Raw genomic sequence first — 26,045 nt, forward strand, 5'->3', positions numbered from 1 at the left:
AGCAGTGTAAAACAAGAAATTAAGACCAGAAAAGTAGTATAATAGGTCCTCTTTAAATTAAAAAAAATTATAATTTGGGGTGCCCTGGTGGCCTAATGGATAGAGCACGTACCATATTGGCTCAGGCCTTCGTTGCAGTGGTTGCGGGTTCAAATCCGACCCGTGGACCTTTACTGCAGGTCATCCCCCTCTCTCTCTGTCTCCCCATTTCAACTCTGTACTATCTAATTAAGCTTTAAAATGCCAAAGACAAATCTTTAAAAAAATGTACTGCATAATTATCTCACACTATTTGGTAGATTGGATGACTCGGATCAGGAACACAGCTACTTTGGGAGGAAGTACGTTGGCGTGGGGACGGGAGGGACACTAGAGATCCATGGAGAGAGGAAGCTGTCCTGGACCTTCCTCAACAAGACCCTCCACCCAGGAGAGAGCAACCAGAACAACTACATGTTCCAGAGGAGCTGGGGCAACCGGGGCATAATCATCCACGTCATCGACCCCAAGACCGGAGAGGTACTGCACAACGACAGGTAAGGAAGTAGGCCGCGCATGCTGCTGACTGCGGTATACAATTGTAACCCTTATTTTTAGTCGGTAGCGTACTCCGGTCTCTTCTTGATGGTGGGAACATTCGGGTTACAATAAATAAGAAGGTACAACTGTTCTCGGTGTTTATATCTTCTTTGATAAAATCCAACACAGCAACACAGTAGTCTCGCATGTGCTTGTTCACTACTGAACTGATTCCCCCACTTAAAGCTGGGGTGGAGGATTTGGGGAGAAAATGGCAGTTGGGATAGAGATTAGAATCCAAATACCTCCACCGCTCCACTTGTTCTCTTTGGTCCCTCCCCTATGGTCCCTCCCTGACACGCTCTTCACCAACAAAGTCGTGCCAAAGTGAATGGACAGTCCCAACAGCCAATAAGAACAGAGAATCGGAGCCTTGCTCTGATTGGTCAAAGTGTACAGCTCATGTTAATTTTGAACAATCAGAAATCACATACCTCAGCTTTAACTGTTCCCCCCTAAAACAAGAGGTGGGTAGGAACTAATATCTTGGACATAAACCATATCTCTTGAAATGTTATCCAGAACATGCATACAGTATATTAAATGATAATAAAATAATATTAATCAGCAGTGTAAATGAAATGAGAATGACAATAATGCAAAACAATGTGAATTATAATATTACACAATCATCAAGTCAAGTCAACTTTATTGTCAATTTCTGCAATATGTTCCAGACATACAGAGGAATGGAAAAAATATGTTTCTCTCCGACCCCACAGTGCAATAAGTACACAAGGATAATATAAGATTAGATACGTGATATATACAATACATGAATTCTAAATAGTGCAAAAAGTAAGGAAAACAACAAACACGATAGAAAAGTAAAAATAATTTGAAGGGTCCAATATGAAGAACGTTATTTACAACATGTGCAATATGCAGTTAAAGACCTACTTCACCGGTTGGAATATGAAGGTGTATTGAATTTGGAGATCCTATTTAGTATAAATGTGCAAAAGAAAATTGAAATCAGATCATCCTAGCCTGAGAAAAGGCAGAAAGAGTGTTTTATGGTCTCACTGTCTAACCCTAAATTTTCCGTCTTGTGACATCACAGTAAGGGTTAGGATGAACAGGACAGCTGGGCCAAGGGAAGACTTAGGGAAGACGGAGGGACAAAAAACCTCATTCATTATATTATAATAGTGATTTTATAATGATAGAATGCTGGTTCCGTATGGGTGAAGTATTCCTTTAAACTAAAGAAATTGGATTCAGAGTCCTGGCATGATATTCTTTAATAGAGTGAAACATTTATGTGGTGGCTGACATCTCATAAGCTGTGTAACCACATGGTTGTAATTAAGGACAGACATATTTTTTTTCCGAATGGCTCACTGACACAATTTCATGCATAGAAATCAATCTCATCCTTAATATCCTTTCATGACATATTAAACATTACTTAAAAAACTAATTCCAACCAGAGGTCAAATAAATTGATAAGCAGCTTATATTTATGACTATTTTTTTTTAGAGGAGGAGGCATGGCCCTGGACTGCATCCAGGCACGTCTAATTTGCTGTAATTCAAAATTGTTTAATCATACCATTTAAATATATGGTAATATCAGCACAGTTAATACAAACTGGGATTATAATTCTAAATGCAAAGACAGCAAACAGTCTTTTAAAAATCAGGTATGTGTTTTACTAGTTGATGTGATTAATTGTGCAATTTTTTATCTTAATGTTTTTCTTTGGATCTCATGAGAGTGTATAGTGGCTGACACACTTGTACACATCCCAGCTATACTCAACTGCCACCCGTCTGTACACAATGTTACCGTATGTTGGAAACCCTTGACGTCATGACAAGACAACAAACTACACTGCATGCATACTTAAGAGTCCCTCATCCTCAACTATAGAGAGCCTAGCGAAAAAAAATGCATTATCTCTGGTCCCAACCCACACATTGGGAAGGGCACATAAAGCCTTAGTCCCATTCTTAGGTCTGCATGATTATTCATCTTCAGTACAGCAACTCAATACGCCTGTATTGACAACTTCGGCTCCTTCTGGCGCAAGAGAAAGCTTCACACAAAAATGATTTGAACTCATGAAAGTAGTAAGGGAGTCAAAAAAAATTAGGTCCCACCTTATCCATTATGTGGCCTTTTACAGTCTATTCACATTTCCTCAATGCCCAATTGTTTATAGCCATGTTTAACCATACTAAAGTGTCAAATAATGACTTACATGCATTTAGACGTATTCCCTGTTCACAGTCTGGGGTGGCTGTGCAGAGCGCTACACACTAGGACAGCCGGTCGCGATTTACTTGTTCAAATTTCCGGGATGTATTACGTAGATTAATCTGGATTTTCCATGTATGGTAATGCTGCAACGTGCTCAGGCACGCTCCGGCCATGCCCCCACCTGCCTGCTCAATCTGCCCGCGTGCTGCTGAAAGTCTTCCGGAAGGTAACCAATCACAACAGAGTGGGGTTGGCAGGAGGGAGGCGGGGGGGAGAGGGGGGGGGGGGGGTGAGAAGGACGAAGCCGAGTGTTGACAGAGACTGCTGAAAGCGCCCAGATGAGAGGAAGAGTTTCCCGAAAATCTTCAAAGTTTTTTGTGCTGTGATTCGTGTCAGGTTGCTTTATAGGAGTCATTAATGAGAAATTAAGACCAGAAAAGTAGTATAATAGGAGTTCTTTAATATATGAGAGGGAAATATTTTTTATACTAATAACACAAAATGGTTTAACATGCAGAGAACCTTTTCAAAATTCAATTTCTGGCTGTTTGTTTTGGGATGAAAGGAAGTACACAGTATGGATTTAGTTTATTTCCCCTGTTGCTCTTTTAAAGGTAGCTATGATGAAATTGTCATGGAATTGAAATACCAACCTTTAAAAGATGAGAATTTAGTCAATTAATACGAGGTGACACAATGTTTAAATACAAAAATAGAACAGATCTTTAATGTTTGCAAACATGAGTCAAGACAACAATCAAGCAATGGGATTGTGTGAAATGACCAACGATAGGCGGTCATACAGAGAGTTTATAGTGAAATCTAATTACGCACGAACATTCCAGCCTACGTACAAGATTCTCCTCAGCCAGAGAATTGTTAGTTATCTTACAGACACAGTTCTCCGGAGCCATCTCAGTCAAAACATACATTTCCGTACGCCGTTTGAGTATCTCAGAACATAATCAGAACATAACAACCTTCACCATACGGTCAGAACCTTCACCATAAGGTCAGGTCAGAACTTTTGTTGATTAACTTCCGTTTATTTAGAGTCAAGATGGCATTAGTCTATATAAACACATAATTATTATGACTGTAATAAACAATTCCACAACAAACTTTAATTTTTTTTTAAACAGTGTTCCCCTAGCCTGGCACTGCCCGCCTACCTACTTCCGCTCAATTTTCCTTTCACTTCAGTAGTCAGTCTGGGTCTGCGGTGAATTCATATGTTCGAGCTCAGGCAGATGTCTGCCCGTCCAGTCAGCGAACAGAGCGAGTGGCTGAGAATGATGACGTCGAAGTTGCATGCCAGTTTCAGTTGAATGCTGCGTTCCTTTATACTCGGAACTCGGAAATTTCCGACTTGGTAGTTCCGAGTTCTGACCTGTCTGTGTTTCAGTGCATCTGCTCGGGAAAGTATGGACGCCTACAACCTTTCTCATCCAAATAACTAAACATTAGGCTATAGCAAGTTACCGTTGCCAGGTACCGGTAGATCCATAGACTACAATATGCTGTGAAGTCGGAAATTTCCAGTACAACTGGAACGCACCGTCAGAAGCCGGCTCATGACATACGTCACGACCAAACGTTATGCGATTGGTTGGCTGATCCAGAGTGGCACTGGGCAGATCCAATAGTTTTAAACTTCAACAGAAACCCGCCTCCAAGTGTGTGAACGTTTGCCAATACAGCAGTTCCAGACCTCCTGTTAAATGAAATTAAGTACCATGGTCTGGTTGGACCAGGCTAATTTCCCCTCTGGCGATAATAGATAACATGAAACAGCAAACAAGACAATAAAGTGCAAATAATGTTATTTTTATATCGTTTTCATTAATGCCTTCACCCAGGAACAACAGCTGGCGTCGTAAAAAAACCCACTACCACTTATGTCCAAAGGGGGCCGCTAGAATCAACACAGAGTTCCTCGTAGCCCTTTTTAACCTCCCTTTCCTACCACAGGTTTGACACGTACCGTAGTAAGGATGAGAGTCGTCGCCTGGCCAAGCACGTGGATGGGCTGGAGGCGGGGCTCATTCTGGCCATGGTGGTTAACGACGAGGGCTCCAACAACCTGGAGGACTCGGCCAAGAAGAGCCTCTCCCGCCTGGGCAGCCAGCTCATCAGCAGTCTGGGATTTCGGTGAGCTCATGAAAATATTGTTTTTTTAAATGAAAATGAGATCACTACTTCAGCTTCTTCTTCCCTCCAAGCCAAATGTGAGGGGAATTGTAATTTTGACTTTTCTGAAACAAAGACAAAACCAATATTTTTGAACCCAAAATAATAGATGAAGAGCAAATCGATATCAGTACTGCTCATCGTTATACTATGAGCTCAACACCTCCGCTCAGTTCTTTCCAGCGCAAACACATGGGTGTTATTCACAGGGAAAGAAAATGGGGTCTTATTTCGAAGCTCCCAGCCCTGTATTGTCTGGAGCATTCTTTTTTTATTGATTGCTGTGAGTAATGAGATCATTTTTTTACAACCTCAGGTGAGTCACAGTGTATAGTTATCTTTTTCTAATTAATCCCTGCAGCTTTTTGGGGACCCTGCGTTGGTATTTAATGATTTTCAATAAACTATCTCCAGTGTCCCGTTTTATATGAATACATGCCACTGGATTAGGTACCATCTACTGCAATGCAATACAACAGCTCTGCCTTTTCGTTCTAATTTTACAGAGGTTAAACTATGGGTAATGCGTGAATTCAATTCTATGTTTATTTTGCCACCCCGCTGGTAATAGCCAAATGCTGGCATTATGTTAGTCGGGTTGTCCGTTCGTCCGGGTCATTCTTGTGAGCACAATATATCTCAGGAACACTCTGAGGGATTTTCTTCAAACTTTGCACACGTGTCCACTATGATGAAGTGAAGTTATTATGAAGGTCAAAGGTCAAAATCACTGTGACATCATGCCTCATGAACGCAATGACTCATGAACGCTTTGAGAGATTTTTGTAAAATTTGTTGGAAACCCACACTTTAATTAGAAGATAAACTGGTTCACATTTTGGAGGTCAAAGATCACGTATTGTGAATGTTATATCTCAGGAACGCTCTGAGGGATTTTCTGCAGTTTGCACAAATGTCCACCACCATGACTCAAAGATGAACTCTAGATTTTAAAATATTAAAATTAAACTGCTAAATGTTTGTTGTCCTGATTATTTGTGGTGGTGTGTTTGCTCAGCCCTACCTGGCAGCAAAGATGTACAGTAGACATAAACAGTCAGGCAAGGCCTTGATACACTCAATAAGGTGGACATATGGGAGTTAATGTACGTGTGCATGCCGACATGTACAACGACTTGTTATGGAATGCTTTTGCAGCTTATCCTGTTGTGTGTGCTTTAGCGCTGCTGTATCTCAAAGTGTTTAGGGGGAAAGGATTGGTGTGTGTGTGTGTGTGTGTGTGTGTGTGTGTGTGTGTGTGCGTGCGTGCGTGCGAGCGTGCATGTGTGTGTGTTAGCATGTGAGGAATGCGTGGGAATGTGCAAACTGAATCACGCCATGATAACAGAACCCCTGACGATGTCTCAAAGTTCCTGATATAAGGGGGTAGTAACATAGTGGATAAGAATGTGCACTTGTACACTGAAACAAATCCTGAGACAAGACTCAACTCTGCTCTTTCTGTCCATGAGAAGAAAAGAAAAGAATGCAAAGCTGTCAGATAGGCAACATTGCAAGCTTGTGTGAATGAACTGAGGTTAGTTTGGAAGAGCGTTCATCCACTACAATATCAGAGGCCTTTTTTGTGGTGCATATAGAGAAAAATCTGGTAAATCTCAGCCCAGTGCAGGCCCTGTGGTTTAAACCCCAATCCAGTACAATGTTATGAACCTGACCCTGCGTTCCAAATCTCATACTTTTTTTCTTCTTTCTATTCTACATACTACAGCTGATCATAAAAATAATCTTGTGTAGTTAGCATGCATTAGGCACACAATTTGGGATGTACTTTCACTTATTCATTGCATCATAACATTGCGTCTTGATCTTGCATCTTGCTTATATATCTGTCTCATCCAGGGTATTTTTAAGCATGCTAAATCTGACCACAAGAATTGGGACATCCTTAATCTTTTCCTACCATACTAAATAGCAAAAAGTGTGGGGATTGGGACGTAGCCTTAATGCTTGAAAAAGAGGATTTTTTACCGAAGACATGAGGATGGAGTTAACACTTCCTTTTCCCAATTTGCACGTTGCTCTATGGCTGTGTGGATGCTATGGAGAAGAGAGTAATTGAATGGGAGCGATGTTGAGGGCGACCCATGATTCCTGCCTAATGGCTGTTGTCGCCTTCCCCTCCTCAAACTGTTGCCAACAGGCACCAACACTGGTGTCATCAGGGGAAGGAGAGGCTGGGTCATTTTTGCGGTTGCACACTGAGACATTTTAATAAGCTGGAATTTATGAGACAGTTATGTAGACTCTGCAATGTATTCTGCAAAAAAGTTATGTCATTTGCTTATGTTTACAGCAGCTGCCACAGTGGTGCAGTGGTGGTGGCAGCACAGAGAAATATTGGAACAATTAATCTGCAAACTCATACAGATGTGGTTTAATGTCATGTCGGTTTTCCTTTGGGGACCGACTCAATTGTGCATATAGGCGTCACATAACTTTGGATGATCAAATTCTCTGTCTGCTTTGCTTACTGTCTTAATCATACATTCCTGTTGTATTGGTGTAAACAGTTACATTTTACAGACTCTATGTACGGAATGATCATTGTAAATCAGGAGCAATTCAGTGCTTGATGTTCAAAGTCCGTACTCTGTGACCTAAACGACTGCTGGGATGACAAGTTCTCTGCTGCCAGGCTTTTGCCCTTCTGGATGCATTCATTCTCAATGCCCTCTTATACGCTACTAATTCCTTGGCACCTTAAACTACCCGCCATGTATTCTGCCCTTAAAAGTGCCCTGTTGAGTTTTATTCTCATACATGAAAAAGCAATGTTCATAATGACTGTTACCTTACCAAACATGTTCTGTGAATCCTGGAGGTAGAACAAAAGCATTGAATACATTTCCTTTCTCAGTTAACATTAGATGTTGGTATTTTGATGCCTGCATTGATTATGTCCTTGTAAAGTAGCTTATGGCGCTTTTCCACCGCATGGTATCAGCTCGACTCGACTCGACTCAACTCGCATTTTTGGCTTTTCCACCGCAATTTCATGGTACCTGGTACCACGTAGCGGCTGCTTTTTTGGTATCGCCTCGCTCTAGGTTCCAAGCGAGCTGAGCCGATGCTAAAAGGTGACGTCGGCAGACGGCCGGCCACTGATTGGCCAGAGACTATTGTCTGGCCAATCAGTGGCCAGAGACTACCGGCTTCATTCTGTTGTTTATTCTCCCCAACTCTCCGGGACTTTTGAGTGTATTTACGCTGCGTGCAGCCTTCTCTGGCTCTCTTTCATTTGATTTGCATCACAGATCTGAATTTATTTTCCATATATTCGCTAAGCTCACCCAGTGTTGGTTGTTGGGGAAGTTACTTATCATACGAGAGGAGACATGTAGGGCAGCTAGCAGCTAGGCTAATAGTAGCCAGCTGGGACAGACATGATAGCGAGCGATTACATTACAAGCCTCGGACTGAACTGATTACCTCAATAAAATATTCAGGCTGAGACACGGCTTGCATTTGAAAACACGTATCCTGAAACAAGCACTAAACAGTCAACTTTATCATGCCCGTGTTTACGTGCATAGGGATGTACGTGACGCATCCCTACAGCTGACTGTGTGGCAGAGTCACACATCGGGACAACAACCATCCCTTTTAATGGCCCGTAGCAATATTCTTCTACTTCTTTTAGCAAACAGATACAAGGGGGGTATTTCTTAAACATTTTTCATCCGTGTTTTTGGCGGTTGGTTCAGTTAATAGTGCAACAACTGCTCGCAATTTCTGCTCTGCTACTTTGCTCCGGAGTAGGCTTTCAGCCCCTTACGACGACCCCGCCCACGTTCAGCAGGTACTATTTGCGGTGGAAAACGACCCGTGCTGCTACCAAACCAAGTTGAGTCGAGTCGAGTTGAGTCGAGTCGAGCTACATTTGCGGTGGAAAAGCGCCATTAGAGTCTTGTCAGTCAAGTCCGTGATTGCTTGTGCTGATGTAGGTGCACATCCCAAGGTGATGAATATTACAAATCACTGACAATAAACAATTAATTTATTATATCTGTATTTATACAGTAATTGTATTGTATATGTATATATACATACAGTATATACAGTGTATATATATATATATTAGGGGTTGGAAAAATAATCGATTCTCCGATGCATCGCGATTCTCTCTCGAACGATTCAGAATCGATTCATAAAAGTTAATAATCGATTTAAAACATTTTTTTTTATTATTTTTTGTTTCACTAGTATTTAATATTATTATTTCCTGTGCCACTGCGCATGCACACCACACACGTGCGAGTTGTTAAAAGTGGCGACAAAAGGGCAGAGAGCAGCAAACCCATATGACCTGCACTGGCTTTGTGTCTGTTTACGTTTTTGTATGAGAGCTGAATTCCAAGCCACACTTTTTGCACAATGTGTTGAAATGACATAGAAAATAATAGAATAGAAATCCTATAGAAACATGATTCACAAGAGTAGAAAGAAAATTAAACTGAATTGGTTTAGTTTTCACTTACTTCCATATTGTGTTGAAATGCAAGCTGCATTGATTATTGCACTGTTCATAGAAAGTCATATTTGTGACAAGAAAAGCTTTTTCTCTAATACAATATTAGATAAGGCACGTCATCTGTTGATTGTATTTAATGATCATCACAACAGTAAGAAGTGAGTAGCAAACTCAGATGTGTATATAAATATATTTTTGAAAATCACACATGGGTATGTACGTAAAAAAAATGCATCGGGATTAATTGAGAATCGATTTTGAATCGAATCGTTGACCTCTGATTAGGAATCGAATCGTGAGGTGCCAAGAGATTCCCACCCCTAATATATATATATATATATATATATATATATATATATATATATATATATATATATATATATATATATATATATATATATATATATATATATATATATATATATATATATATATATATATATATATATATATATATATATATATATATATATATATATATATATAGAGGGGAGAGTGGCCTAAGTTGTGCAACTTTTCACTCAAAGTGACTTTAAAGTAAGGCCTTGACAGTAAAGTCTCCAACTCAAATATGTACATATTTCAGGGTGTTGTGCATCCCTGGCAATAAAAACTTTGGATCTGGAATAAACTCTTGAAGAAATATAGCTTTCGGAAAAAAAGTTGTCTTGTTGCACAACTTGCCTTCGGTGTGGTGTAAGTTGTGCAGTTGGAGAGAATACCATGGGGTGAATTGTGTCATTGATATATATCTCATAAACTGTAATGCAAGACAAATCCATTAGACAATCACTTATTTAAGGTGTATTTAAAGTAAATAGTTGACAAAGATTGAAGGACAATTTTCTTAAACAAGGCCTAGCAGATCTAATGGTTTTACCTGCAAAGCTCACAATGACAAAGTCACCATCATCATCTTTCTGGCCATCTGAACTCTCATCAGTGGTGTCATTAAGTGGAATTGAGATGTCACTCTCTTCTTAGCTACTGTAGACAATCACTTTCTTTTGGTGACCAGCGTATACAGCCATGCCACTGGCACAACTCTCAGAAATGTACTTTGCACTAGTTGGTCCGTGCTTGTGGAACCAACTGCCACCTGACAAATGTGATTCCCCCTACATTTCTGCCTTTAAATCAAGGCTCAAAACCCATATGTACACCCTGGTGTTTCCTCCCCATTAACTATCTTACATCTGCACTACTATCTGTGTTTATGTGGATGTATGGGCTTTACGTCTTTTATTTTGGTTATTGTTATTTTACCTTCATTGTTTACCTACTGAATGCACTATGTACAGCACTTTGGACAGTGCAAACTGTCATAAATGTGCTTTTATAAATACATTTTACTTACTTACGTACTTATAACTCACCTAGGCCCTTTGGCACAAATCACCCCAATCCCAGAAATTTGGATAATAAGCATGATGCAGCAATTTAGGGCTGACATTGTGCTAACTGTTTAGACTCAAAATGTAGCATACCAAAGCACTGAAACATGTGTCAAATGTTTTCAAACGTGTCTATAATTGTTCAGACACAATAATCAAAAAACCTTGATCATGGAAATTTTACTTTGAAAGGCAAAACACAGTTTTTTGAGCTTAAATGTGCTTATATCTTATTCCTTGGGTCTCCCTTCTTTACAGGATGAGTCAAATGGATGGCTCTTCTTAAATATGTGGGCACATTTCCAATTTCTTCCACGGTTTTCTAGAAACAAGGGGTGGCACAACTTCCAAAATGCACAACTTAGGCCACTCTCCCCTATATATATATACAGTATGTGTATATATATATATATACAGTATGTATATATACATATTTATATATAGTTAAACATAACAAATAAATTGACAATGAAAGAAATGGTTAGTTTAGATTAGGAATGTCATATGTAATGTGCAGTAGAGTGAGGTTCAGTTGAATTGACTTCATATACAACAGATTTTAAGCCAAAACTTAAAACGACTTCTCTGTCATCACTGGCAACAACATTCTTCAAACATTTAGCAATGCTCCCATGTCGCCAGTACATATTTCATATCATTGAGGAACCGCTGTTGCACACGAGAGTGTTCTTTTTCATCTGAGACAGACAGACAGACAGACAGACAGACAGATCCCATTCATTCAGTGCACTGAAGGACTTCTTCTCACCCAACTCCAATGTCAAACTGTATGTCCTCACTGCCACCGACACGCACATGGTGCCACCTTAGACACAGACATGGAGTAACTTCATTGTACAGAGAGCGTCTCCCTGTACGCCCACTGACAGCCAGCACACACACAGTCATTACCTGAGGGATGCATGCTTGGATAGCTCATCTAATTAACAAGACTCCCCTGCTTGTGTCAAGCATTCACTCTTTACATGAGCATTATTCAAAAGACAAAGCCAGCATCTGTGTGTGTGTGTGTGTGTGTGTGTGCGTGCGTGCGTGCGTGCGTGCGTGCGTGCGTGCGTGCGTGCGTGCGTGCGTGCGTGCGTGCGTGCGTGCGTGCGTGCGTGCGTGCGTGCGTGTGTGTGTGTGTGTGTGTGTGTGTGTGTGTGTGTGTGTGTGTGTGTGTGTGCTGACAAGTACAGGGTGTGTGTCTTGGTGTGTGTGGGCGGGTATGTCCTTGTCTCTTTCCGCTCCCTCATTAAAGGTGCATTGTGGTAAAGGAATTTGCATTTTTCAGAACATACTTGGTGCTTGAATGTAAAAGTAGTTTTTTATGACCAGAATGAGCGTTTTACATAGGAGCGGGGTGCTGAGGCCGCCATGTTGCATCGGCATTGTTCTACAGCAGCACAAAACAGACAAACTTAACGGCCTCATGTGTATTTGTATATAGTGGGCAACATGGTGAAGTGCACCTGAAAGAAAAAGAATTATAGAATAAATAACTAAATAAATGTTCACCTTATCTCTCTTGCTATTGTGGAAACATGTCTCTTTCTGACTGTGTCTTCTTCCTCCCCCTTGTCCCTTGTCTCTGCTCTCTGCCCTTCTCCACCTCCCATCTCCTGCCCTCTTCTCTCTCTCTTTCTCTCTCGTTCACCTGCTTCATCTCTCTCTCTTTTTCCGTGACAGTCACCCTTGGACTTTTATTGTGAAAAAAGGTGACCCTTCTTCTGCTGTGGAGGACCACGCCGTCTATCAGGGTAGGAATCATTTCATTACTTTTGTACAACCAACCCGATCTTCAAGTTTATATGTACTGTAGTAAGATTATCAGACAGGTTGTGAGTGATCTGTGTGTGTGTGTGTGTGTGTGTGTGTGTGTGTGTGTGTGTGTGTGTGTGTGTGTGTGTGTGTGTGTGTGTGTGTGCGTGTGCGTGTGCGTGTGCGTGTGCGTGTGCGTGTGCGTGTGCGTGTGCGTGTGCGTGTGCGTGTGTGTGTGCGTGCGTGCGTGTGTTCCAGGGACCAAAGCCTCGTCGGAGGCCCTGAGCTCTCAGATTTTTCAGTCAAACTTTGGGGAGCATTTCACCATCACCACCAGCAGCCAGTGGGTGCAAGGTAATAAACACACACACACACACACACACACACACACACACACACACACACACACACACACACACACACACACACACACACACAAACACGCGCGCACACATACGCAAACTATAAAGATCACACATTTGGATGGTTAGTTTTGCAGAGGTAAACTCTGTGTGTCTAAGGCCAGGTGTAAACATCATCTAAATGGGATTTAAAAAAGGAGCCACAAGGAAGATTGTAGTGGACATTCTGGGCATGTATGAAGCTCAAATCATATTTTAGAAACAAAATAAGGCTTTAAGTCTATCATTAATCCAGTCCAATGTTTCATTACTGTAAAACAAACTCATTGTGGGCAGCTGTTTTGGATTTTGTTCATTAAACTTAAATGTGAACAATCAATGACAATCAATAAACTTGGAAATCAATCACCACTTGCTGCAACTACATTTTTTTTTCTCCCTATCTCCCTTGTGCTTATATTGCGTGTCTTTGATTGTTCTTCTCATGTAACTCCATCTCTTTTAATATACCATCTGGAAGTGTTTAACTGACTTAACCAAGTATTTATTGATCAGCAGCTACAGTAAATACTATGTCTGTGTATTGGCAAGGACTTCACGACACATGGCACATAGTTAGTGAAAATGTGAAAACAGCTGAAATACAAGTTGACGTGTGAGATTTCAGAGATCACATTATATTGATAGTTAAAGGTTCAGTAAGCAGAATGGTCAGTTTAGCTAACTTCCTGTCACTGACTGCAGTTAGCAGTCCCCTCCCTTGTCCCTACGTCACCACATTAATGCACTGCGGTCTTCAAGCAGCGAGTTATCTAGCATCATCTCAGATCCATAAGTGTGATAAAATATGATAAAAACCATCAAAACAGACATTGGGAAGGATTTTTACCTGCTCCGCCATTGTAGACCATACACATTCACCCATCTGTTGCTCTGGCGTGAACCGGCAGTGAGACGGGTCCCGGTCTGTAGCGTTCTCTCGTCTGATTGGTTATCAGTAGTGGGATCCCAGAAAAATGTATTTGACGATTACATGCAGAGCGGGTGACTGAGAGATTGGCTTTATGAAACGCACACACTATATAAGTGATCACTGTATGAATAAAGAGCGATTTAACAATGATATTAACATAAATAAATCGCTTACTTCACTTTTAAGTGCAAACGTTCATTCAATTTGAAAACCTGGCAATTCAAGGCAACTAGCCGTACTGAATCTATATGAGCGGAGGTTGTAGTTTACAACCAGTTTAAAACCTGAATTATCTTTATCTAAAATATTGATACTGGAGCTGATGATACGATACAGATATCACGAAAAAACAATATCAGGATCAATTGCTGTATTGATATTCTAGCACAGCCCTGGTAAATACTTTGTAATCAAGATCAGTAAATCATCATCCCATTACTGAACTCAGTTATCTCATAGAACAGGCCACTGCTGGACCACAGCCAGCCCCCTCACCCCTCCCCATGAAGAAATGTCTGAAACACATCCAAGTTGGTTTACATGAAATTAATATTGTGTTATCTTAAAAAAAAAATTTTAATTATGAGATTGAGGTTGTGCAGGGACATAGCCATGCAGACCCACATGCCGTATTGAGGGGGGGGAGGCAAAGAACATCTATTTACAACAGAGGATTGTTTTTCTCATTAATAAGTTATGAAAAAGCTTTTTGCCGACCACCTTTCTCGGTTCAGCTCTCAAATGCTACAGTACAGAAACGAAAGGGCAAGACCTGCACCTGCTCAGCACTTAAAGGTGGAGTCAGCAATTCTAGGAAAATACTCAGTGAATATCTCCTCACAATCCTCTACCTGTTCGTACTGTGTGTACGCTGGGAAAAAATCTGGTGTTAATACATAGCTTAGATTCTGTGTGTGGGCATGTTGCTAACTACAGTGGGACCCCTTTTCATTTACATACCCTTTGTTTACATGCCAGTTTAAAGAGCTTAGGCTGTGTATTAACTGACAGTTACACATAGACAACAACAAACTCATTTAATAGATATTACCAATAAATGTAACTAGCAGCTACTGGCGTATACATCCACACCTCTTGCAAAATGAGACAAGTTAATTTTTCATCCCACACGAGTCCCATTTGTTTCTTATGCCTACAGCAAAACGTTCAGACTCCAGGTGAACATCGCATTGCCTAACTGACAAAACATGCGCCAGCAATTTTATTAAAATATGCACCTGCATCAACATCAATAATGATATAAACCATGTATGCGTGTGTGCAATAAACTGTCAAACACTCCCAGACTGTATTTTAGTCAAATAAAACACTTGATGTGTATCATACATTCCCTAACTCATAGTACTCACTTCACACTATTAACACCTATGACAAGTCCAAACCCTTGAAATATGTCTGCTGTTGGAATGTGGTGGACATGTTTAATCAACACTTGAGTAGTTTCATTGCAGCTTTTTTTTTTTACTGCTTCTAATAAATCTCTGTGATGTTTATTGAAATATTAAAAGGAATATGATGAAATTTAACTCTGGGTTTGTTACTTCAAATAGTGCATTTTTTTCACACTGTATCTTGCACAGAAAGATAAGATTATCGTGTGTAAAACTAAGTACCTAAGTAAGTTTTAATGCATCTATATGGTGGAAGGAGTAAGAATACATGTTCTTTTGCCTGCAGTTTGGCGGCTGTTGGAGGTTGTGATTCAACTGCATCACACACACACACACACACACACACACACACATACACACACACACACACACACACCCATGCATACATAGGCAAACAAAACTCTTACACTTGTTCCATTATATATGATGGTGTGTTAGTGCCATTAAAGCTAAAAAGGGGGAGTAATTATTTCAAAAAAAGAGAATAAAGTTTATTAACATGAATTCTCTAAATTCATTTGATTTATTTCTATCAAGGAATCACAGCGCTTCACGTTTAAAGGTTGAAACCACATTTCACCACGACATCACCACTCGCCTTGTATTTTGCATGCGGTGGATGACATCATCAAATTATACTTTTGCAATTTGATTTATTCATAAAGGAAATACTCATGCTTTTAGCCCAGAATGATCATGCTATCATAATAAAAATCAGTATTTTGAAAAGACATCGCTGTGCTTTGGGCCTACTTTTTATTTGTAGTATTCCTCTTTTTACTTACTTACTAAAATGCCCACGTAACTGCCTCTCTGTAAAATCTTTCTGAACTGGAAATGATCATCCTCACTTTTATCATCACTATTTTATCCTACTTTATATTTATTCATATTGACCCCTACTTTTTATTTCAAAGCCTTTTCCAATTACATGCCGCCCTTGTCCAATCAGATAGCATCTCTTTAAATCAAACTGCCACTCTCCAGCATGCAAATATGGATGGAGCCGTGAACACATGCACATACGCACATCATGTCAAGCTGCGTAAGAATGTTTGAGCGCACGTTTCAGATTGATATTCAGGCCCACAGTCAAATGCACCTCCCTCCCCCGCTGTGGCAGCCAGACAGAGAACATAATGGGAGGAGAAAGCCCTTCAATTACTATGCTACAAATGCTCTCTGACAGCCTAAATGGTCTTACAGGTCCAAGCCTTTGACGTAGATTAGTCTAATATCGGTGCTCGCCTGTCTTCTCACAAACTGTGTGTGTGTGTGTGTGTGTGTGTGTGTGTGTGTCCCACAGAGGCAGAGTGGAGCGAATGGTTTGACAGGGACGATGAGAGGGGATCTGGAGACTGGGAGAAACTGTCTGACCTGCACCAGGCCTATCCAGACCGACTGTGTAGTGCTCCATTGGAAATCCAGGTACAGCTCAAACGTGTGTGTTTGTGTGTATGTGGTAAATTGATAGATTTTTGTCTATTTTGCTTCCATAACATGTATTCTTTCACACTACTATGAATCAAAGCTCAAAAATGTACACTTACCTTTTTATTTGTCTAAACCTTGTCTTTTTGCTTCTGTATATTACTTCTATACAACCATCTTTAACGGCCATAATCTCAACAAAAAAAAAATCCAATACTCCAAACAGAAAACCTCAATTTATAAACATCTAGATTCTTGGTTTTTAAAGAGATGCAAATGTACACATACATAGATAGATATGGCCACATTCCAACATTTATTATAACATTCATGAAAAGATTTTAATACAAAAAATAATTGTTTTAATGACATGAATCAACTGGCAAAGAAAGTATCCTGATGATATCTGTAAGTTAATTCAATTTATTTGTCTTACCTTATTCACCTGTAGTGTCTCGCCTTAAAAAGGCACACAATACCTGTGATAAATGTAAGTCTGCGGATGGAACTCTCGGGCATCTTTTCTGGTCCTGCTCAAAGCTCACAAGGTTTTGGACTGACATTTTTAATCTGTACAATATCATATATAATATAACAGACAACTGAGTCCTGACTGTTTCCTGGTGATATTGGGCTGCTCGGACTACTCTTCCCCACGTTTTACAACAAGCTCTCATTTTTGGTATGGTCATCGCAAAACAAGTTATTTTAAGAGAGTGGAAGTCAACTTCCCCTCCCTGCTACAAAAAATGGCCAAATGATATGGTCTCTTGTTTGTATCTTGAGGAAATTCGGTTTAATTTGGCTAAAGACACATTCTAAATAAAAAAATATTTGGGGCCCCTTCGTCGATCAGATTAAGAGGGAAATAGGCTACCTCAATTTCTTTGTGCTGAGTGAGTGCTGGCTGTCTGTTTTATTTTATTTTGTATTATTATTTCTTTTTGTCGTATTACGTCTGTTGTATGTTCCTGTCTTTCTGTGTGGAAAATTTGTATTAAAAAACTTGTATAAATAAAATGTGTAAAAAAAAAAAAAAAAGGCACACAGTGACTCTTGGGAGAATATCTCTGTGTTCCAATCCCCATACTTCCCTACTATTAAGTATGCCAGAAAAAGATTTAGGATGTCCCAATACCTGCACATCAATTGTAGTATGCTGAAATTACATAAATGCCCCACTAACTCCGGTAGCATTTTGGAGTATTTAAAAAATCTTCCTTATCTGATTTTTTTTTTCTCTGCTGTGGCCCTTAAACTCTTCTGTACTTTAGTATGTAGTGTAGTAAAAAGAAAAAATATGTGATTTGGAACGCCGGGTGCATCTTTGTTGGATTGATAACACTGTGCTACCCAGAATGCATTTGTCTTGTCCATGTCATGACCTCATTTCAAGGTGTCATTTTCAAATTGTTGTGCACTTTTGAAATGCTTTTGCGTTTGTCCATCAATTGAATGCATATCTGTTCTTAAGATGATGTCATCAGATGGCTGGGACAAAGACATTGTTCTGTGTGCAAAGGCTTGGCTGATAGCACAGCACATGTCTGGTGATTTAGGGTGTATTCACACATGCCATGTTTAGTTCGGTTGAAACGAACTCAGGTGCACTCCTGCCTTCGGTGCGCATCTTTCAGACATGTGTGAATACAGCAATCGCACTCGGGTGCGGACCAAACAAACGCTCCGAGACCCAGCTGAAGAGGTAGTCTCGATGCGCTTCAAAACGCACTCTGCAGCAGTTCATTTGTGGTGTGAATTTGGCTGGACTCGATCCGACCCAATTGCAGGAAGCACTGCGCCTTTTCTTTCTTTTCTTTTTTAATAAATCGCCGTCAGCTTCACATTATGGGATAGTGTTGTTGTCGCCATTGTTAGGAAGATTAGTTGTGGTTTGACCGGGAGCCCCGAGCGAAAATATTACAGTTGATAATGACGCGTACACATGCTGATATGTTCAGCGATCAGATGGAGAGGAGCGTCTCCCGTAGCCTACAGTGCCAACAAGTTCACGCTGCGCTTTGCATGAAGTGTGTGTTTTTATTTTTCTTCCCAACGGCACCGTCAATACTATCCCCGTGTCAGTTTGGAGCTGAACTGCGCCGAACTGACACCAAGCTGATACACAGCTTAATCACATCGTAGGCTACAAGCCACATAACGTGGCATTGACATAGGGCTACATATTATAACCATATGAAACAACAATAATTTGATGTTTTTCTTCTTTATTTATAGGCTAGATGTAGGCCTCTTTATTATTTTAAAACCATATTATATCAATGATAAATTTGCAGTTTTTACTTTGTTCTTCCTGCTTCTCTCCACCCCAGAATGTCTGTCCAATGAATGAATGATCTCAGATCACGTGTGGTTTTGCTTCGTAATGCTGGTGCACTTACAAAAGCGGCAATATGAAAGTGGACCACACCAAATAAAAAAATCTAAATTATTTTTGGTCTGGACCAAAGCAAGTGAACTAACGGACTTTCCCAGTGTGAATACACCCTTAGTTGCAGAGGCCAGACATTCACTAGTGCTCCTGAGGGGGGAATGAACTTCTCAGTGCCAACTCATCTGTCTGTGTTATGCCATCATCATTCCATTGTGCTATTAATATTCATAACTCATGGTTATGATTCTCTGCTGGAGTATCTTTGATTCTTAAACATAGGACAGTTTCACTTATCTCTGCACTACTATTTTTTGCAGGCTTTCTCACACTTGTGAATGTCCATCTTTAATGATCCCCTACGCAATATTTCTTAAGGCTGGTGTAATGATCAGTTCATGCTTATTAAGCTTTAACTAAATGTTAATGCTTAGTTATTAATGGTAGGCATTAACTAAGGATAATGGTTAGTTAATGCTTAGCTAAAGCTTATTAAACATTCACCCCTCTGTCGCTCTCTGCACTGCACTGGCAGAGAGACGTACCCGTTTGTAACGTTCTCTCTGCTGATTGGATAAACAGTTAAGGGGTACCAGAAAGGTTTCTTGCTGATTACATGCAGAGCGGGTGACTGAGAGACCTGTGTTATGAACCGCCCACACTATATAAGTGATGATCACGGTATGAATATAGAGCGATTTAACATTATTAACATAAATATAATGCTTACCTCTGCTTTAAAAGGCATTTGAATATTAGTTTTGTATTTTTATTCATGACTATTAGAGGTGCACTATGCAGTTTCAGGGGAGGGGAATTTGTTGACATAAGAAGAGCCTCCAGCTTACAAAACAGTTTTCCCTACATGCAATTCTTAATATTGAATAATTATATCATCATTAATAAAAACAAAATTATTTTGGAACCAAACGTGTGACTAGAATATGTGTGTAAAAAAAAACGGTGGGCCCTGCTGTAATCAATAACACTGAAAAAGTCTCTTTTCGACTATTTTTCTAACAGTGTTCCAGGGATCACATTTCCCTGTGAGGAAAGTTTTTTTTTGTTAAAGGTGCTGTAAGCGGAATGGTTCTTTTAGCCAACTTCCTGTCAGTTACTGCAGTTAGCAGTCCCCTCGCTCGTCCCTACGTCACCACATTAATGCACTGCGGTCTTCAAGCAGCAAGTTATCTAGCATCATCTCAGATCCATAAGTGTGATAAAACATGATAAAAACCATCAAAACAGACATTGGGAAGGATTTTTACCTGCTCCTCCATTGTAGGCGCATACACTGTATTCACCCATCTGTTGCTCTGGCGTGCACCGGCAGTGAGACCATGGAGTGTATATAGTATTTATGAGTGAGACGGGTGTCGGTTTGTAGCGTTCTCTCTTCTGATTGGATAACAATTTCGGGATACTCCAATACGTTTATTTGCCGATTACATGCAAAGCAGCTAACTGAGAGATTGGCTTTATGAAACGCGCACATTATGAAAGTGATCACTGTATGAATAAAGAGCGATTTAACACTTATATTAACATAAATAAACCACTTACTTCACCTTTAAGTTATGGGACTATTGCTTAGAAAATGTTCACTTATCTGACACACCCAAAGTTACATAGTGCACCTTTAAAATGTTATACATGTTATATCTCGGGTTTCAAATAGTATGACTCGAGGACACAACTCAACAAATTCTAGAGCTAGGCCACTGTTTCTTACCTTTTTAAAAGTGTACTAGAGTACATTCCAAGATCTGACATAAAGTACTGTGAGAAAAAAAAACACATTGTTTAATATGAGACTAAATCACATAATGATGGGAGAAGGAAAATGTCTGTCAGTGTAGAATACACTGAACAAAAATAAGAAATACATTTCCTTTGTTGGGCTTGCACTGTGCTTGATACTCAAACTGGCCGGACAGCACAGGTAAATATCTGAAATCTTCAGTCCTTTTTTTACACAAGTTACATTAGTTATGTAGTTATTTCGATGGGACATTTCCAATAAATACATTTGTAGCACTGACAGTGTGACTGTGTTCCACATTGAGTTACACAGTACAGTGTTAAAATTGGACACCGAAGACCCCAATCCCCTGAACTGGCAATATACCAGTGCAGACTTCAAACTCATTACATCTCATACATTGCTGGAATGGGTAGGGGAAATTGAGTTGGCTGCCACCGGGAACTACCAATTTAAAGTAATTTGAGTTCTAGGAAGTTACTAAAGCCAGATTACTCTGCCATAGGGGGAAAGCTAGTGTGATTGTGCAAGCGTTCACCTCTTGTCACACATTAGCCGAAACACCTGCAGGTTTTTTGCGCGCACAAGATTTTTTTTTTATATACACATGACCTTTGGAAATATTTAACTTGAGAAAAACTTAAAAGATGTGAACCGAAAATTACATTCTTTAAAAAAAAAGACGAAGGAATTAAAGAGGCATGTGTTCATTAAAATGGAGGCAGCATCCTGCCCATCCAGTAAGATTTGTTTTTTGTACCGTTATGTGGCCGGGAAGAGTTCTCAGGCTTTTCACCTTAGGCTGAAAACCTGGGGCACAAATTAAAACTGAAAATAACAACTGAAATTGTTACAGTGATTACACATTCATTAGCCACAATGTTGCACCGGTTTGCATGTTTTTAAAAGTATTACTCCATAACTGGAAAATAGTACCCCAAACCATGAACAATGTCCTAAAATAAAATTCTGTTTGATGACATGCGGCATCGTTTCCTGTCAACCTCTCGTGCATGTGCTGCCACTACAGTATATTAGACAAATACTTCCATCAATAGTATCACTTGTGTGTTTCTATTATACATTTTCGTCTTCCATATTGCATTGTTGAGAGGAGCCTGGCTGGGACCTAACAATTTCATTGCCAAGGACTGCTGCTGTAATTATTTTGCATATGACAAATGAACCATATAATACAAACCATTGGGGCTACTGTGGCTCAGGTAGTAGAGCAGGTCGGCCAATGATCGAAGGGTTGGTGGATCGATTCCCACCCTGCCACTTGTGTCATGGTTGTTGTGTCCTTGGGCAAGACACTTCATGCACCTTGCCTCTTGTGAATGTCGATAGCTAGCCTGCTATCGGTGTATGAATGTGTGTGTGAATGGTAACGTGTAAATGGTAACAGGTCTCTCTTGAAAAAGAGTCTCCGGTCTCAATGGGATTTACCTGTATAAATAAAATAAAAAAATAAAAAATTAAATACAACATCTTGAATCTTGAATCAGTGATGATGTTTAATTACGCTAGCATTAAAAATACTGGATTAAGGGTAAATCTATCGCCACATATACCTGTCTGCTCCTGTGTCCAGTTAGGTTGGGGTTAGTTCTGTCCATCCAGTCAGCTAGCTGTGCCAGTACTGTGCTGCTGGTACACGACACAGCTGCAGCCAGTGACTGTGGATCAGGCCTGGCACCATTATGCAGCAGCTGGTAGCCTTCCATACAGTTACACAGTAGAGCCAGGTCTGCCCACACAACACCTCCAATAGCATTAGCATAAAAAATAGCTACTCTAGGCTATACAGGCTGCTTCTTTTTTATGGTTTTACCTGCACCAGTATAACTTCAGGAATTGTTTTCCTTTGCATCTCCTTATGAACTCAATTCTAAAACTGTTTACAGTACTTACATTCTTTCTATGTTCTCCTGTTGGACTGTCTTGACTGGGATGATTAGATTTTTTTTTATCAAAGGCGTTGCTGCCATAAAATCATCATCTCCAGAAACGTACTTATACTTACTTTTAGCTTTTTAAGTACCATTCTTTAGCGATACAGAAGTCTCTTTGTATGCATCATAGTTTTGAAAACATTCAAGATGAACCACCATGTGCTCCCCGAAGTTGCGAGTAGTTTGTGTGTGTGTGTGTGTGTGTGTGTGTGTGTGTGTGTGTGTGTGTGTGTGTGTGTGTGTGTGTGTGTGTGTGTGTGTGTGTGTGTGTGTGTGTGTGTGTGTGTGTGTGTGTGTGTGTGTGTGTGTGTGTGTGTGTGTGTGTGTGTGTGTGTGTGTGTGTGTGTGTGTGTGTGTGTGTCATAATTTTTCCACCGAGTCTGGACTGTCAAAGTTTTCCACAGTTGGCATTTTTTTTTTCGTTGCCACAGCGGGCTCTCTCTTTAAAGCAACCAAGTGTTTCTTGTTGTCTGGTTCCATTATGTCACAGTGTGTGGTTGTTCTTTTGGATTATCTGACCTTCCTAAGGAGATGTGAGTTGGCTCTGCATTGCCTGGGGCTGGTTGTCTGCACTGTCATCTTCTGTACTGTGGTTTGGTAACATGTAAGTTCACTGGATTTCAAAAAAGGTCATAGTTCAATTACTGTTATGTAATGTTAGGAATGGGGATGTACTGCATTTGATTGTCCAGAAATGATTACTGCTTACATTCCGAGACATCATTTTAACAAGCAACATTTCAACAAGGAAAAATGTGCAACCTTTGGTGGCCTTTCCAAAGCGCTATGCCACCACCAGCTCTGTTCTGAAGGGAAATCTGCTGGATTGCTCAAGAGCACTTTCATTGCAAGGAAGCGTTTAAGCATTTCCCAGTCCCCATTGCCCATTTAGATAGCCCATGTTAAAAGAGCAATTTCAATTTTGGAAGTGAATTCATGTGTGGGAAAATGATAGACATCGCAGAAAACAAGGACTGATTGCCGTAAAATCATGGTGTCTTGTCAGAACATTAAAATAAATAAAGGTGGAGTCAGTGATTCTGGAGAACGCTTGTTGTCAATTTTTTTTGGGGCCAAAATCAGTGAATATGTCCTCAGGATCCGCGCTACCTGTCCAGCTGAAAAGAAAACCAGTGTTAATACACAGCCTATAGACTCCGTACACAGGCATGATGCTATAGCTACAGTGGGCTTCTTTATTTACATATCATTTTGACAACAAGCATTCTCCAGAATTGCTCACTCCACCTTTAACCAAGGTACATGCTGTGCCAAATGTGCATAGAAATAAAGAAGCTTTGTGTCACAATGTTGCCAGAGTTGACCCAGGCAGCACTCTGAATTGGAATTAAAGGTCTTTGTTGAGTCCAGACCAATATAACACTGAGCCGTAATCCTCAGTACTGGTGGGCCTTCATGAAATGACTGCTGGACAAGAGCCAGACACTAGACAAATACCAGTTGTCTGGTGCACAAAACACATCGTTTTAGAAATGCCTGCAAACAAAAGGATGTGCCGAGGCCATGTGGAGTGGCCAAACAAACTGCAGACATTAGTTGTGTCACACATGTTGACAGTTTGGGGTTTTGGGTCTTTGATTTTTTTTGTTATTATTATTTTTTTTCTCTTTTCCTAGGCTCAGACCCATGATGGCATAGCATCCAACCAGACAGGAGATGTGATCTACAAGAATGACAAGGACTATGGCTTTGTGTGCCTCAACAAGGACCAGCCGCATGGCCTCTGTCACAACTACAGGGTCCGCTTCCTCTGTGGAAAACTGGGTACGCTCACGTCACCTACTGTCAGTGTGTGTGTGTGTGTGTGCGTGTGTGTGTGTGTGTGTGCGTCTGTCGTGCGTGTATGCATGCCATTTTGTTCCAGAATGTAGACTTCGAAATAATCTTGGTAAAAGGTGTCTCTGCTCAACAGGGATTATCATCTCTCACAAAGTACAGCATGGATGGAGAGCTTAAGTTAAATATACAGATACATCCACTTTGGCTGTGCTCCAGAGAGATAGAGAGAGAGTGTGTGTGTGTGTGTGTGTGTGTGTGCGTAGGGGAGGCTTCTGTGGTTGGAATGCATGGAACCCACAACATGGTTTAGCAAAACACTCCCTCGCGGACAGCTCCAGAGTTCACTGGCACTGCTCCATCCGATATTGAAATATCCTAGATTTCTGTCTGGGCTTGTCTCTGTGTGTGTGTGTGTGTGTGTGTGTGTGTGTTTTAAATTGTGAATTTATTTGCAGCATTGGCATGATCTTTTGTCAAGGTTGACCCGAGGTACAAAGTATGTTCAACGCATCGCAATTACCGACACGCACCCATAATGTGACAAAGTACATCTCTTATCAGCCACTAATTTGAATTAGAATAAATGTCTTGGCTTGTTCCTTCACATTAAGCAGTGTATAGTGTAGAATGACCAATGTCAGTGTGAGAAGTATTATTTCCTAAACTGAAGTCATACTTTTGTGTTAATAGGTTGCTTAAACAACTTAAATTAAGACATATCTGCATAACCCGCTCCTTTCCAAAAGATGTAACACACCTGAGCTAAGGCTGAAACAGAGATGCCATATGGGGACCAAAATTGTGTTTGTTTCAATTTAGGCCCTGTTTTCACCTGAGATTATGATGTGATTTTTGTAATCCGATCAAAGGTAGCCAGCTCTCAGCCTGTGTGTTCACACATGTCTTTTCACATGTGACTTCTTTGTCTACTTGTGATCGGATACCATTTACCCGCTGTGTATGTAAATCAAGACGTACATAATTTCCAATTTGCAATGGTGTTTTCACTGGTGGGGTTCAAACAAGTAAACATACAGGGCTGTACAGTCAGAGCCGGCCCAAGCCATCAGGGGCCCCTAAGCGAAATATGATTAGGGGGCCCCTCTCCAATGTTAGCGCTGCTGAAACTACAGATCTTTGTTAAATATCATTCACACACCCAGTGTTTTCCGCTAGTGCCTCCATTGTGCAGCTGTGTGAAAATATTAGACAGCCGGGATTCAGACCCTCCTAGGGGGGTCCGGGGGTATGCCCCCCTGGGAGATTTTTTAACCTTTTTAAAGTGAAATGCATGAATCTGGTGCACTTTGAGAGGAAAATTAAGAAGCTAAATCTG

At 40.4% G+C, this 26,045-nt stretch overlaps 1 protein-coding gene across 1 annotated transcript in view; it reads left to right on the forward strand.

The window, feature by feature from the left end:
- The window catches only part of cemip (cell migration inducing hyaluronidase 1), a 164,650-nt gene that overhangs the window by 82,695 nt on the left and 55,910 nt on the right, over positions 1-26,045 (forward strand). Inside the window, exons 5-10 of the mRNA XM_080030895.1 lie at positions 300-536; positions 4,757-4,936; positions 12,551-12,621; positions 12,881-12,976; positions 16,676-16,797; positions 24,547-24,694. Of these exons, the coding sequence (XP_079887021.1) occupies positions 300-536; positions 4,757-4,936; positions 12,551-12,621; positions 12,881-12,976; positions 16,676-16,797; positions 24,547-24,694 (854 nt within the window). The remainder of the gene's footprint in view (positions 1-299; positions 537-4,756; positions 4,937-12,550; positions 12,622-12,880; positions 12,977-16,675; positions 16,798-24,546; positions 24,695-26,045) is intronic.

The sequence above is a fragment of the Ammodytes marinus genome (assembly GCF_949987685.1).
Source record: "Ammodytes marinus genome assembly, chromosome: 1".
Taxonomy (NCBI): domain Eukaryota; kingdom Metazoa; phylum Chordata; class Actinopteri; order Uranoscopiformes; family Ammodytidae; genus Ammodytes; species Ammodytes marinus.